The sequence below is a fragment of the Myotis davidii genome, unplaced genomic scaffold (genome assembly GCF_000327345.1).
Source record: "Myotis davidii unplaced genomic scaffold, ASM32734v1 scaffold370, whole genome shotgun sequence".
In the NCBI taxonomy this organism is placed as follows: domain Eukaryota; kingdom Metazoa; phylum Chordata; class Mammalia; order Chiroptera; family Vespertilionidae; genus Myotis; species Myotis davidii.
Window position 1 is genome coordinate 1,171,125 of NW_006288615.1, and position 14,318 is coordinate 1,185,442.

The 14,318-nt window shown below is 41.0% G+C and overlaps 1 protein-coding gene across 1 annotated transcript in view; it reads right to left on the reverse strand.

Annotated features, from left to right (window-relative positions):
• The window catches only part of DNER (delta/notch like EGF repeat containing), a 148,059-nt gene that overhangs the window by 52,577 nt on the left and 81,164 nt on the right, over positions 1-14,318 (reverse strand). The window contains exon 8 of the mRNA XM_015561801.1: positions 13,231-13,455. Coding sequence (XP_015417287.1) covers positions 13,231-13,455 — 225 coding nt within the window. The remainder of the gene's footprint in view (positions 1-13,230; positions 13,456-14,318) is intronic.

Here is a 14,318-nt window from a genome sequence, read left to right on the forward strand (position 1 = left end):
CCCTGAACCTCCCACTGCCTCAGGAAAAGCAAGCTAGAAGGACCTTCCAAAAACACTGGTGTGTGTCCAGACCACGCTGCTCACTCCCCTAGCACAGACCTAATTCAAAGTGAGAGTGAATGTGAAGCATTCGGGGAGTTTTGTTTCCTGGGAATTTTTTTGCTGTTTCACTTTAAGATCTGATGAGTGGAGAAAGGGGGAGCATTTTCTTAAAGGCTGTGTTGCAAATCCACAGATGGTTCCCTCATTTCAGGTTGAATGCATAAATGTGAGAACCCAAGACTCCCTACTTCATCTAGGCCAGTTCCCAGGAACTCAAGTCTTCCAAACACCTCACCCATAGTAGTTAAAGTGGACAAAGATAAAACAGTGCTATTATAATAGTATGATTGTCTGTGAGTTTCCAAATTCTGGCTAAACTCACTGATCACCACGGAGTCCTTCAGCACTGCAGTGTCCCAGGCAGCGCATTTATTTTACTGAACAGAAAGTTTTGCTGCAGAGGAAACTCTGTGTGTGTGTGTGTGTGTGTGTGTGCCCTGGACTGCTTAAGGATGGATAATGGAGAACTGACTCTAAGTCCTATTCCAAGTGTTCAAGCGATGGTTCTCTATCACTGCAAAGACTGCTGCCTTCACTAGTCACGAGGGAAGGCTGGCGAACCCCTGGGTCTGCTGTTTTCCTCATCCATTGATTCTTTAATTCAGCAAATAGTTGTTAAACACCCACAATGTGCCAGGCACTGTACTAATCACTGGGGCTTTAAGGCTGTGCAAAAACAGACATAATGCCTCTACTGGGGCCATTTAAAGGAGAAAGATGCCAAACAATCATCCAATAAATGTAAAATCCCGACTGGATTTGCCTCCAGAACAAGGTTGAGCCTCAGGAAAAAAATCAATCTCCTCATACGATTTTTTAGCCGTGTCTTATAAATGTCCTTTTTTTCATGATTCTTTTGGCCACTAGAGGGTGGATTCTACCTATGATCTATACCGGCTAAAAGAAAGGGAAAGAAAAGGTTACTCAAGAGTTTAACACAAGATAGATGTATTTAAATATAAAGATTTGTTTTACAAAAGGGAACTATAGGGCATCAGGATGCAAATACATAAAGAAGAAATGTCATTTGCTTTAATAATAAAACTTAACATTCATATATTTGTTTATGGCTTACAAACAAATTCACTTCTAAGCATATCACAGCTGCAGTTAAAATTTTCCATTATAACGAGGTCTATTTTTCTTACTAACTCTATAAAAATTACTTTTAAAAATGCAAATGCTTGCAACACCATAACAAAAGCACCCAGATTCAAGATTAAGTATAATGACAAGATAATATTTTACAAGTTGATTTTAAAGATTATAGTGGTATGTGTGTTTACTTATAAACAACAAGATGCTTTAATGAAATAATCCCATATACTCAATTGATTTACATGTTTATATATACATGGGAAACTGCCTTGGTTTATAGTCAAGGTAAGAAGGATGATGAGCATATTTGGAAAAGAAAACATAAGTTAAAGCCCTCACATTCTAGGGATTTTCAGTATAAAATGCATCAACATGGACACAGAGCCCACCACAGGCAACAGAAGAGTATTAGGGCAAAATCAAGGTTTAAGATTCTATTACAGCACTTTGGGGAGAGAGAAAAAAAAGAGTTCTAGAATATTTCATTCCTTTAATTTATTTTACAAACTGTTGGTTAAACTTGATTTTAATTACCCCTTATCCAGTTATCACAATATGTTCTTTTGAGGTGTTTGCCCTCGAAAGGGCTTGTGTCTGTGTCCATCCCACTAGACCAATGGGTCTCACAGTGTGACCTGTGGACAGGTAGCAACAGCATCACCAGGGAACTTGTTAGAAATGAAAGTTCCCAGGCCCTACCAGAGACCTACTGAATCAAAAACTGTGGGCAGGGCCTAAAATTCTGAGATTTAATAACCCTCTACTTGATTATGATGCACACTTAAGTTTGAGTTATAGATTAGCAAAGAATGCAACATCTCGCACAACTTCTGATGCAGGGAAATGGTAGCAGTTACCTATGGCAAGTGCTAGATATGGAACAGTAATGTTTGGGTTTTTGTTTTTATAAGAGAGAGAGGAAGAGGGCAGAGAGAGAGAGAGATTTGTTATTCCACTTATTTATGCATTCATTGGCTGATTCTTCTATGTGCCTTGACCAGGGATTGAAACTACATCCTTGATGTATAGGGATGACACTCTAACCATCTGAGCTACCCAGGGCTGGCATGGGAATGTTTTTAATAACCATGGCTTCCCCTCAGCATATCAATAAACCAACAGTAAAACAAGCAGTCAGAACACGTATCCATCACAGGCATAAAAACAAACCAACGGTGGAGCCCACAAAGGGCCTGCCAGCCAAAGACACATGGACTAAACGAAACTACACTCCTCTTGGGTGGGGTTTGATTAAGGGGAAAAAGAAATGCAAAGAAATCTCAAGATGACAGCAAATGCCAAACAGGAAAAGAAAGGCCAAAATGAGGAACTGTAAGGGTATGGAAGTAACATTTGTAATCCTCCCTGTATGACTGCAAGTCATATATTCCTACTCAGAATGAGGAGAAATAAGCTTAAATTCAGATTGGTGAGCACAGTTTTCTTCACTTCCATGACCCAGCTTCCTTGACCCACAGGAAGAGCAGTCAGCTGAAAGGAACACAATCAGAAAGTGGCAGACAGAACTAATAGAAACAGAATAGAATGGTGGTGACCCGGGCTGCCAGTGGGGGGAATGGGGAAAGGTTGGTCAAAGAGTACAAACTTCCAGTTTTAATAGAGTAAGTTCTGGGGGTCTAATGTACAGAATGGTGATTATAACTAATAATATTGTATTACATACTAGAAGACTGCTAAGATTGTAATCTTAAGTGTTCTCACCACAGAAAACAAATGGTAACTAAGAAAATGTGAATTAATACTTTGGTGGTAATCATTTTGCAATATATAATATATATCAAATCAACATATTATACACCTTAACAATGTTACATGTCAATTATAACTCAATAAAGCTGGAAAATTTTTAATTTTTGAAATAATAGACAATCTACAATAATAATTCTACAAACCAACAATTGAGGAATGTGATCTAACAAAGTTGTGCTGTTTTCTAGTGACTAAAGGCATCCTCATGGATCCATAGTTTGGTACCAAAGGACTTGTGTGATGGAAAACAAAACATTGTGATTGGTTTTTTTCCAGAAAATTTTGGTGCATGGGATATGCAATGCAGACCATAGATCCCTCCCTCCCCTAGGGCAGGGAGGGTGGGTATTTTCACCCTCATATCACTGGGACATTCAAAGGCACAATGCAAAAGTGCAATCCTCTAACTCCCTATTAATCATTGCCATTCTCAAGGAAATATGCTGAATCCTAAAGATTGTTAAACACCAAGCAAAGTTCTCATAGTCACTCAGGAACATCTTTAGAAGCACCTATCTCCCACTTGGCAACCATCCCTAAGGGCTGCAAACTCATAAGAGCTGAAGCTGACTCTTAGTCAGGACTTCAGCTAAAGCTAAAATTAACTACCGGAATTGCACCTTGAGGCAACTGCACAGCAAAGAAAATTTCAAAGTGCAAATAAATTGGAGTCAGAACTCAAGTATTCAAGTAAATCCCAGATTCCCATCCTATTGCTTCTACTGAATAAATATTAAAGATGTCTAAAAATAAGACATATATTCATTTAAGAGGTCATAATGCAGTAGAAGATCAAAAGTGTGTGTTTTGTTTGTTGATTTAGATCCTAGTATAGTATTGCATTAATAATCTAAAGTGGAAAATAAAACTTCCTTGAAATAAGCAGGGATGAGGTTCAATCTACACAGAATTTTATGAAGTGAGAAAAGCTGTTGACTCACAGAATTCCTTATCACTTGAGTAGCAAGTACAGTGCAGCCTCACCTCTTTTCCCTCAAGCAATTGATGCCTACACACTTTTTGTATTTCAACTTTCCTTCTTCTTGATCTCTCATATTTGTATGTATGTATATGTGTGTGCATGTGTGTGTGTACGCAGGTGTGTGTATATATAAACTCACTTACATTCTTTACATATTTAAGTTTTAAATTGTGGTAGACTGAAAAAAAAATGGCCACAAATTCTTTGTAGCTCTTCCCTTCAAGAAATGGAGCCTATAGGCTTGCCCTGTGACTTGCTTAGGACAATGAGACAGTAGCAAACATAAAAGAAGAAGCATCTTTAAAAAGAGTAAGTACTGGGCCCCAGCCAGCATGGCTCAGTGGTTGAGTGTAGAGCTATGAACCAGGAGGTCATGGTTCTATTCCCAGTCAGGGCATATGCCTGGATTGTGGGCTCGATCCCCAGTGTGGGGCCTGCAGGAGGCAGCAGATCAATGATTCTCTCTCATCATTGATGTTTCTATCTTTCTCCCTCTCCCTTCCTCTCTGAAATCAATAAAAATATATTTTTAAAAGTGTGTGTAATGGGTCTTGTCCTTTCTTGCTGCTTTTGGAACCCAGCTTCCATGTGAAGAAGTCCAGACTGGTCTGCTGGATGATGAGAGATGTGTGACCCAGTTTCCCCATCACTCCAGCCAACTACCAGGCACGCCAGTGAGGCCATCCAGGACCAGCAAGTATCTAGCTGACTACAAAAGTATAAGTGAAAATGCCCACACCACACAGAGCAAAGAAGAGATAGCCCAGTTAAGCCCTGCCTAAATTATCAACCATAGAATTATAAGCAATAAATCAGTGGTTCTCAACCTTCCTAATGCCACAACTCTTTAATACAGTTCCTCATGTTGTGGTGACCCCCAACCATAAAATTACTTTCAATGCTACTTCATAACTATAATTTTGCTACTGTTATAAATCATAATGTAAATATCTGATATACAGGATGTATTTTCATTGTTACAAATTGAACATAATTAAAGCATAGTGATTAATCACAAAAACAATATGTAATTATATATGTGTTTTCCGATGGTCTTAGGGGACGCCATGTGAAAGGGTTGTTCGACCCCCAAAGGGATCGTGACCCACAAGTTGAGAACCGCTGCAATAAATGGTCATATCAAGCCACTAAGTTTTGAAGTGGTTTGTTATAACAAGAACTAACTTATATACGAAGGTTTAATTACAAGAGACAATGCCTAACCTAAAGGAACAAAGCCAAAGACATAAACTTGCAGGCATCAGAGAATTAGAAGGAAAGGTATTCTTAGGGGATGGTGAATAAAGGAGAGTCATCCCAAAATCATACAGCCAGGCACTACACATTCCTTGCTTTCAGTTGGCTTACCCAACCTAAAATAAACACTTTTACCAATGACTTGGGACCTTCACTCTGATGTATATCATTAGAAATCATCTGGTAGAGAAAAAAAATGAAACATGACCCTGGTAATTATCAACATAGTAAGACTTCAGTCTAAACAGCTAAGGATCCTCCTAGGCAACCCCTATAAAATAAAATGGGGTTTTAAGTGGAACAGTGTGACATTGTATAAGGAGGCCCTTCGTTACACATAAAAGGACATGCTGTTCTACAAAATCAATAAGTGCTTTAAAGTGACAATGTCCTGGAACTAAAAAAGAGGTTGCCTATCAATCCACTCAGGCAAACCTAAGAGCTCTGAATCTTCATTAAAACTGAGGCAATTTTGTAAAACCACTCAGTATATGAAGCAACTTTCATCATGTACTTTCAAATTGAAAATTAATGGCTGTGATTTTAGAAATGGAAGAAATGCAGGGCACTGTCCCCAGGTTTTTATACAAATCTGAATCAAAGAAGACTCAAAGCACATTGAAGGCTAGGAGGTCAGAAAAAAGTAGAACATGCAGACAAATCTCATTATTGGTTGTCTAACTGGGACTCAGGGTGCATGGCACCCCCCCCTCCCCCCCGCCCAGTCACAATACAGCTCAGATATCACCTGGAACAGCACATTGTCATATGGTTTCCATCCCCATTGACACTGAGCCAGTCCTATGCGAAGGTGTCATGTTGAAAGGGGGGGACATCAGAGTTATCTCAAGGAAGTGAACTAAAAAAAATTACAAAAGTTAAATATGAAGAGGAAAGAATATTTCAGGGATGTCACCAGTGCCAGGTAAAAAGAAGCAGTACCAAAGGAGTCCATCAATACAATACAATAATCAACATGGGAGGCTTTCAGAGATGGAGGTGGTAATAAAATAATTTCTTAAAGAAGGTCAAATTGCTACTAGGCATTAGGGACTCCAGATTGGAAAACATCCATCAAAAAAGACTGCCAACCTGACCAATGTTTCTCAGTGGTTAGAGCATCTGCCCACGCACTGAATGGTCGCAGGTTCGATTCCCAGTCAAGATTCAAAGTCCATCGTCAACCTGCGGACTGAAGGGTCCCAGGTTCGATTCCAGCCAAGGGCACATGCCTGGGTTGCGGGCTCGATCCCCAGTGCGGGGCATGCAGGAGGCAGCCGATCAATGATTCTCTCTCATCATTGATGTTTCAATCTCTCTCTCCTCTCCCTTCCTCTCTGAAACCAATAAAGAAATATCTTTGTGCGAAGTCCACCCGGGTCCAGGGTGTGTGCAGCAGGCAACCAATCAATATGTCTCTCTCAGGTCAATAGAGGGAGAGGGAGAGGGAGAGGGAGAGGGAGAGGGGAGAGACTGCCTAAGTTGATTTGTCATGTGGCTGTGTCTGTATTTGAGTCATAGGAAAAGAAGTTTCTTTAATTGGGTGCATACAGCAGACACCAAGTCAAATGAAATCATAAGTCTCAGTCACAGGTTGCCCTCAGCATTTATTTTGAAGCAGTTGAATAGGCAATGAAACAAAAGCAAAAGAGGGCCCCCTACTGCCAGGCAGTTCAATTTCCTTGGAAGTCAGCATTGCTTCTGTGCTAGGAAGTAAGAAACTATTGGTCAAGAGCCACTCTTCGGACCACAACCAAGGCCACTTTTCAAACCTGCCTTTGAGGTGTCCACTTAGACACCCATCTCAGGAGCTGTGCTAAGATAAGAAGAGTCTAGAAGCTTCTTCCTGTGATTGGCTCAAGCATAAAAAAGCGGCCTGGATCACACATAGCTTGGGGGCCACAACTAGGCTCCTGCTAAGTCTAACCTATTGGTCAAGAGCTTTATTATCCGGCAGACCCAGTTACATTGGGGTTTCTATCACCTCCACCTCCTGCAATAGAAATACTATAATCTGGGTTAAGTAAAAGAAAATGTTTGTCAAGGACTTAGCACAGTCTCCATGTAGGAAGTTCTCATAGTTGGAAGCTGTGCAGGGCGAAGCCAACATGGATAAAGTGCATTACCAGGGTCAACAGAGCTAAATCAACGTTTTGATGAATCTCAATTTAATGCAGTCATTCGAGGTGGCTATTCAGACAACTACCACTTAGAAATCTGGTGAAATGTTTCATTTTTCAGTCAGCTATTCACTACTGGTGAGTCAGGGTCAGAGTGTGACCCCATTTCCTGTTCACTCTAAGATAACAGAAGCTCCAGATCCCAGCCCAGCTTCATCCTTAACTAGCTCTGGAGTCATGGGTGGAGAAATCCAAATACCTTTTATCCCACTTCACAAGATTTCTAGGGATTTGAGAGCCATTCAGTTAAAGAGCTCTGCCCAGCCTCTGGCACTGAAATATTTATCAGTCACAGGGCCAAGGCAGCGAACAATCCTTTAATCCCATAAGTAGGACCTGGACCTATTATTCAAGAATGCCCACTATGGCCAATTTTCATGGCCATGGAAATTGATCCCACCTTTAGTTCAACTCCAACCTTGAACCTCAGAAGAGAAGAATCAGAGCGCATATTTAATAATTTCTCAATGGTCTTCCCCAGGAAAAGGGGAGTATCTGACATTGGCATCATCCTCTTAGAGATTCTGCAAGGCATCATCTCATTTGAGCTTCATTACATTTATCCCCATTAATAAATAAAAAAATGAAAATAAAAATAAAAAAAACAAACAAGAAAAACCAAGGCTAACAGAGGCCAATTGCATGGCTGTTCAGTGATAAAGCTGGGACTTAAGTTCAGCTCTTCTTAACTCTAAGCCCTCTTCTTAACTCTAAGCCCAGGCCCCTTTCCATCACACCTGGGGAGAAGGCAAGGCATGCCAAATTTCAGGTCTCAATTCCAGATGTGTGAAAAATGTTAGCCACGGAATCATAATTTTCAACCACAAAACAAAATAAGAGACAATGGCTTAGTCACAAAATAGTTCTAAATAAGTCCCCGCATGACCTCCATGGCCATGGCTTAATGAGACTTTCCCAAAGTTAGGCACTGCCTAGTGCTTCAAACAGAGCCATCCTCAGAAATGTTCTGGTTAGTGACAACAGCTGTAATTTCTGACCTCCCTTCCAGGTAAGATGATATGAAACGATTTGCTCACAGACTATGCTATATCCTGCTGCCAGCAAGTAAATCTCATACCTTTACAACAACTGTTCAGTCAAGAATGTGTTTCAAACTATTTGAATTTTAAGGGGAAGCCGGGAGCAGTGGAAGCAGAGGGAACAGAAATCCCTTCTAATTAAAGGCAAGTTCATTAACACTTTCATACATATGGATTAGCCATTTAAAGCAAGGTTAAATAAGTGGCCTTGTGAAAAGATTTTTAATGTCAGGAATCTCATAAAAATTCCGTATGCTGCACCAGCCAATGCCCTTGACTCATTACCAGTGTCCTTTGTCTCCTCGAATTAATCCCTCAGGTCACTAGCCTAAACAAGGTGAATATCAGGTCCCCCGTGAGTGCCCCCCCCCCCCATAATTAGATTCTGAACATAATGGAGAGGAAGAATGGTCATGGAAGAGGTCTGAACACCATCAGAATGTAGCATTTCTGTGCTTAGGTATCTTAAGTCTTATCTATAGAGAGGGCAGGCAGAGCAATGCTGAAGCTGTAATTGGTGAAGATGCAGCTGGCCTTCAATTTATTTATGGGAGAAGGAGATGTTTAGTATTTTATTTTTATCTGTACTTAGACAAAATCATGAAATGGTCTTGTTTGTCTCACTTGATCGTGGCCTATGAGTGACCATGCCTGATGTCAATGTTCTATGTGGTTGCTTATACCCTTATGTCCAACAGGAGACACAATGCCAGGCTCTGAGCACATAACCAACAACCCCAAGGCCTACCTGTGAGTGTCCAACAAGCTCCCAGATATCAGGGGCTACACTTTAACAATGTGGAGATTTAAACTTTTTCTTAGGGAAAGTACAGATTATGAAGGGTTATGACAGCTGTGGTAGGTAGACAGGCTCCTACTTGGGATCCCAATGGTAGGCAGATATATTTTGGAATATAACAAAGGAAAGGCCTGGTAACAAGATTAGGATGTGGGGAAAGGAGACAATATATTCCGTAAGAGCTATAACTCTCAAGAAGAATGTGATATGCAGATCAGGCCCCTCCTAGAGCATGTTAAATGCAAGAATTGTCTCCATTCTAATAAACCTGGTAAAGTTTTCTGGTTAATAAAAGATGACAGTTGCCCACTGTACTTACCCAAGAACCTAAATGCAATTGGCATTCATTAGGTTGCTAGATGTCTTCATATCTTTGCAATTGTACTTTTTTCTTTATAGCTGTTGAATGGCTATTAAAATCCTGACCATTGAAGTCTTACCTTAGATTCTGTTCTCAGCAGACATTATCAAAGTGCTGATAGTATCAAGTCTACATTAAACAGAAGGCAGCAATGCCAGCTGTGTCTTTAGCCCACACATCCCAGTAATGCAGCCCACATGTAGAGCATATGCAAAAAAATTAGTAAAAAAAAAAAAAAAGTACTTGAAATCGTGCAGTTTCCTTTTTAAAAAATTTCATTTGGAAAAAGTCTAACCTTCCTTTCTTGTATAGTCTGGAAGACCTATTGAGTCCCCAGCCTGTGGTGGAGAGGAATCCGCATGGATTCACAATGGGCAACTTGTCCAAAGATTAGTCTGTAACAATTTGTAAGCATCTAAGGTTATTCATAAAAATAAAAACTGCTGCTTATATTTCCATGTAAAAATCCTCTAATGCCTATACTTCAAATTCCTTCAATAGTAACTTAAGGCACATTCCATACTGGCAGGATTAATTCAACTCAATGAATAAGGTTAGAATAACTCAAGTGTATTAGGCAGGGACGAGGACCAGTGAACTCAGGTAAACCACCTCCCTCTTCACCCGGGATTCCTTCTGGTATTGGTCATCATCCAAATGGCATCTCCAAATGCCACCATTGTACTGAGAACCCATGAAACACATGGCTGTCACCTACACAGGTGATGTCATGCCGGCACGTGACTCCCTACACTGTGGCACTGCCTCCTATAATGTTTGCAGGGCTCCATGTTCTCAGTATTCCCAGCCTTTGAGAGATTTCCATTTGCTATATTTTTAGAGTACATGTGGCCTGTCACTTAGCAGCGTCACTGAAAGATAACATCTCAGTGATTACACAGTGCTGATGTTTTATTATTTGATATTAAAATCCCACCCGAAATCTCAAGCCTGATAAGCTAAAAATGAGGTTTGAAAATAAAGCACCTGGCAGATCTGATTGCAGTCACTCAAATGGCATTTTGTTAGCTGGCAACTCATTATCAAGCTGGCACGGTTTCAACCCGCTGCCTTTCTAGTAATGGGATCCGTGTGCTCTCTATGAAGGTGATCAGGCTGGCCACGCTTCAGCTAGACACCCTATTTCACCTGTTCTTATGAGGGTCTTCTGTTATGCAAACTAGTGGGAAAGCAATTACATGCTCCAAAAGATTAAGACTAGAAATTTCACATTCAGAGAACTGTCATTTTCACCTCCTAAAATGTAAATTCTTACCAGATATTAAGATATATTTTTTCACATAATGTCACCTAATGATTGGAGAAAGCAACACCTCAGAAAGGAATGCTATCTCCCAAGTTCAATGAGAGTTCAGATTCCAAAGCTATGAGAGACTGCCTAATAGATGAAGGTATCATGGGATGGAATATATGCTTCTTCAGCTTTTCAAGGCCACTTGGAGGCTGGACACTGGCTAGTACCAAGTTAAATGCTCTGAATGGACATAAATGAAGTTTGAGCAAAGAGCAGCAGGACAGAAAAATGGAACTTAAACAAGAAATACACACATACACACACACACCATGGCTTGAGGAGAAATCTCCATGAATGGAAATAAAGGGGAACAGCTCGTACTACTCCATGCCAGAAAATGTGCTCCATGCTCTCACACAACAGAAGAACATGGTCACAACTTGTCCCAGATCTAATCTGGGACCCCAACTGTAATTGAATGGACCAGCAACTAAGATGTTATTCATGAAAATGAAAACTGAAGCCCCAAGATGTCCTGGTAATTTCCTATGGTGACAGTCAATAGGTGGGGATCTCAGAGGGAGGTCCGTCTACCCTCCCCGGCCTCTTCTCCTAGTATAGAGAGAAAAACCCTAGCAGAATAGTTTCCATTTAGGACCATGTCAGCCTACTCACACAAGCTGAAACCTCTCTTTATGTATTATTGTTAGGGAACATCTAATAATATTGAAGCATATTAAGTAGCATTTTATATTTAAACTAGAGGCCCGGTGCATGAAATTTGTGCGCTGGTAGGGTCCCTAGCAGCTGCTGGCTGCCAGCTGCCAGCCAGGAAATCCCTCCCTTCCCCTGGCCAGGCCCACCCCCTGGTTGAACTCTCAGAAGACCTCCAGGTTGAGGGGACAATTTGATTACTATGCTTTTATTATATGGGATAACTTCATTTAAAGGATTAAAAATAAACCAACTACAATATAAGGGAAATTTTCCCATGGTTAAGAAAGGAAGTCAGAGGAGAAGAAAAGGAGAAAATGAAACTGCCTTTTGGTCTTGTCAAGAGGGCACAGGCCAGGCTGAGGGACCCCCGCCCCACCCCCAGTGCACAAATGTCATGCACCTGGTCTCTAGTTGTTATATAAAAGTTACTAATAAAACACACTTCCTGTAGACTGCATAGCTCAATGGTTGAGCATCGACCTATGAACCAGCAGGTCATGGTTTGATTCCCAGTCAGGGCACATGCCCAGGTTGCCAGCTTGATCCCCAGTGGGGGATTGTGCAGGAGGCAACCGATCAATGATTCTCTCTCATCATTGATGTTTCTATCTCTCTCCCTCTCTGAAATCAATAAAAATACATTTAAATAAATAAGTTAATTAATTAATTATTTTTTTTTAAAAAACCACTTCCTCTTACCCCCAGGGGGAGAAAGACACATACAAAGATAAGAAATATGATGTTTTAAAGATAAGACAAGTGATACTGGGTGATAGCTGGAACATGAGGGAAGGAAAGCTGATTCAGCCCCAGCAGCAGAAGTTTGCAGGTGACATGGGAGAGAAAGGACCGGCATTCATGGGAGAATACTGCATGAGCAGAACCAGGAGTCAAGCAAAACCGGTAAATTGGCCACCCGTGCTGGTGGGTCAGGGATGTTTGTGGGGAATCATGCTGGGGGTACTCTAAAGAGCGAGCTAGTGCAAAGAGACCAAGGCAAAAAGGAAGTGGGGGAAAGAAAGTGGGCGGGCACTGTTTTCAGACCACACCAGGAGGCGGAGCAGACAAAGACTGACTAGTAACCACTATGACTCTGAGTATCAAAACTCACACAACAACAACAACAAAAAAACAGGACAATGCAGAACACATTTGGAAAATAAGTGATAGAACTTTTGAACATTCACACAGGGAGCTGCAGTTCCTATAACATACTGTGCATGGAGTAAGAATTTTACTAGAGGATAAAATTCTGAACAGAGAGTATTCTGTTTTATGTGCATTAAAACAGAAAAACATATCCCATTAACCTAAGGACCCAGTATTAAAAGATATGCAATACAGCCAAAGCTGTAGAATGGCCTTTAATGAAGTGTTTAAAAAATAATTAAGCTGCTATAAGATTAGGCCTGTTTTTAATTTTCTTTATTTTGCTTACTTGTATTTTTTTTCTTTTTCTACGATCGTGAACTGCTCATAAAAAGGGGAAAGGGTATTTTGTAAACCCTGCCAAGAGTAAGTCTACAAAAAAAGTGTGTCATACATGAGTGGAGGTCAATTACATTGACAAGTCAACACATTCAGCAGGCCAGCATTTGCTCGGATGCAAGAGAGAGTCGGAAGCCTGAGACTGGGGAGTGAAGGACCTGCAGTGATGGCCGGTACCCACCTGGGTCACAGAGACACTTGTAGCTGGTGCCCACGCTGCGGCAGGTGCCGTGAGCACAGGGGCTGAGTGCACAGAAGTCCACCAGCTGCGCACAGGTGGGGCCCGTGAAGCCAGCGCTGCAGCTGCAGCCGAAGCGCACCCCGTCGGCGTAGCAGGTCCCGTTGTTCTGGCACGGCGATGAGGCGCACGGGTCCACCTTCTCTTCGCAGGCGGAGCCGAAGTACCCTGCCAGGAAACGCAGACGCAGAGGATGGGTTAAAATTTTTTAAACTGCATTTACACATAACAACTTGTAAACTGAGTACAGAATTCTTTTCCTCGTTGTGAATTGATTAGCCAATTAATACATTAATAGTCTGCAGGTATAAACAAAGGCAGGTATGGCAGGTTTTCTTAGTGTGGGTAATTGGGGGATAAATTATTACTAAGTCCTGTGCTTTCAGTTTTCTTGCAATACAAAGGCAGGTATGGCAGGTATGACTGCTCAGATGTATAGACATGCAGGGACATGGACACATTTATATACGCATACATATGTGTGTCTATATATACTACGCAGGGGTGGGGAACCTTTCTCCTTATTAATGACCTTTTGGATATTTATAACATCACTTGCTTAATATAATTTACTTACTATAAATTTATGTTGCTATGAAAACAAGCTCCTAGATTTATTGAATTTCAAGTCCTGCCTGTGGTTGCCTTGGCAAGGCCAGACCAAATGATTTTGCAGGCCTTATGTGGCCTGCGGGCCAGACGTTCCCCACCCCTGACTAGAGAGATGTCAAAAATATATTAACAGTGATTACCTTCAGGAAAGTGGGATTGGGGTCAGTGCAGGGCTTTCACCTCTTATTTTATACACATTGCTGGGGAAAGATATTCCTCACTTTGCTTTAACAGGTAAAGATATAATCCTGAATTTTAAAAATTAAACCCATGTAAAATAACACACAATAAAATAACCTTTCTCTCATCTTTACTCCTTTGTCCCCCATTCCCTTCTCTAGAAGCAACCACTTTTGGCAGTTCTTGAATATATATATTTAAGTTGGTTATTGCACTAGATACACTGTGGTATATCCATA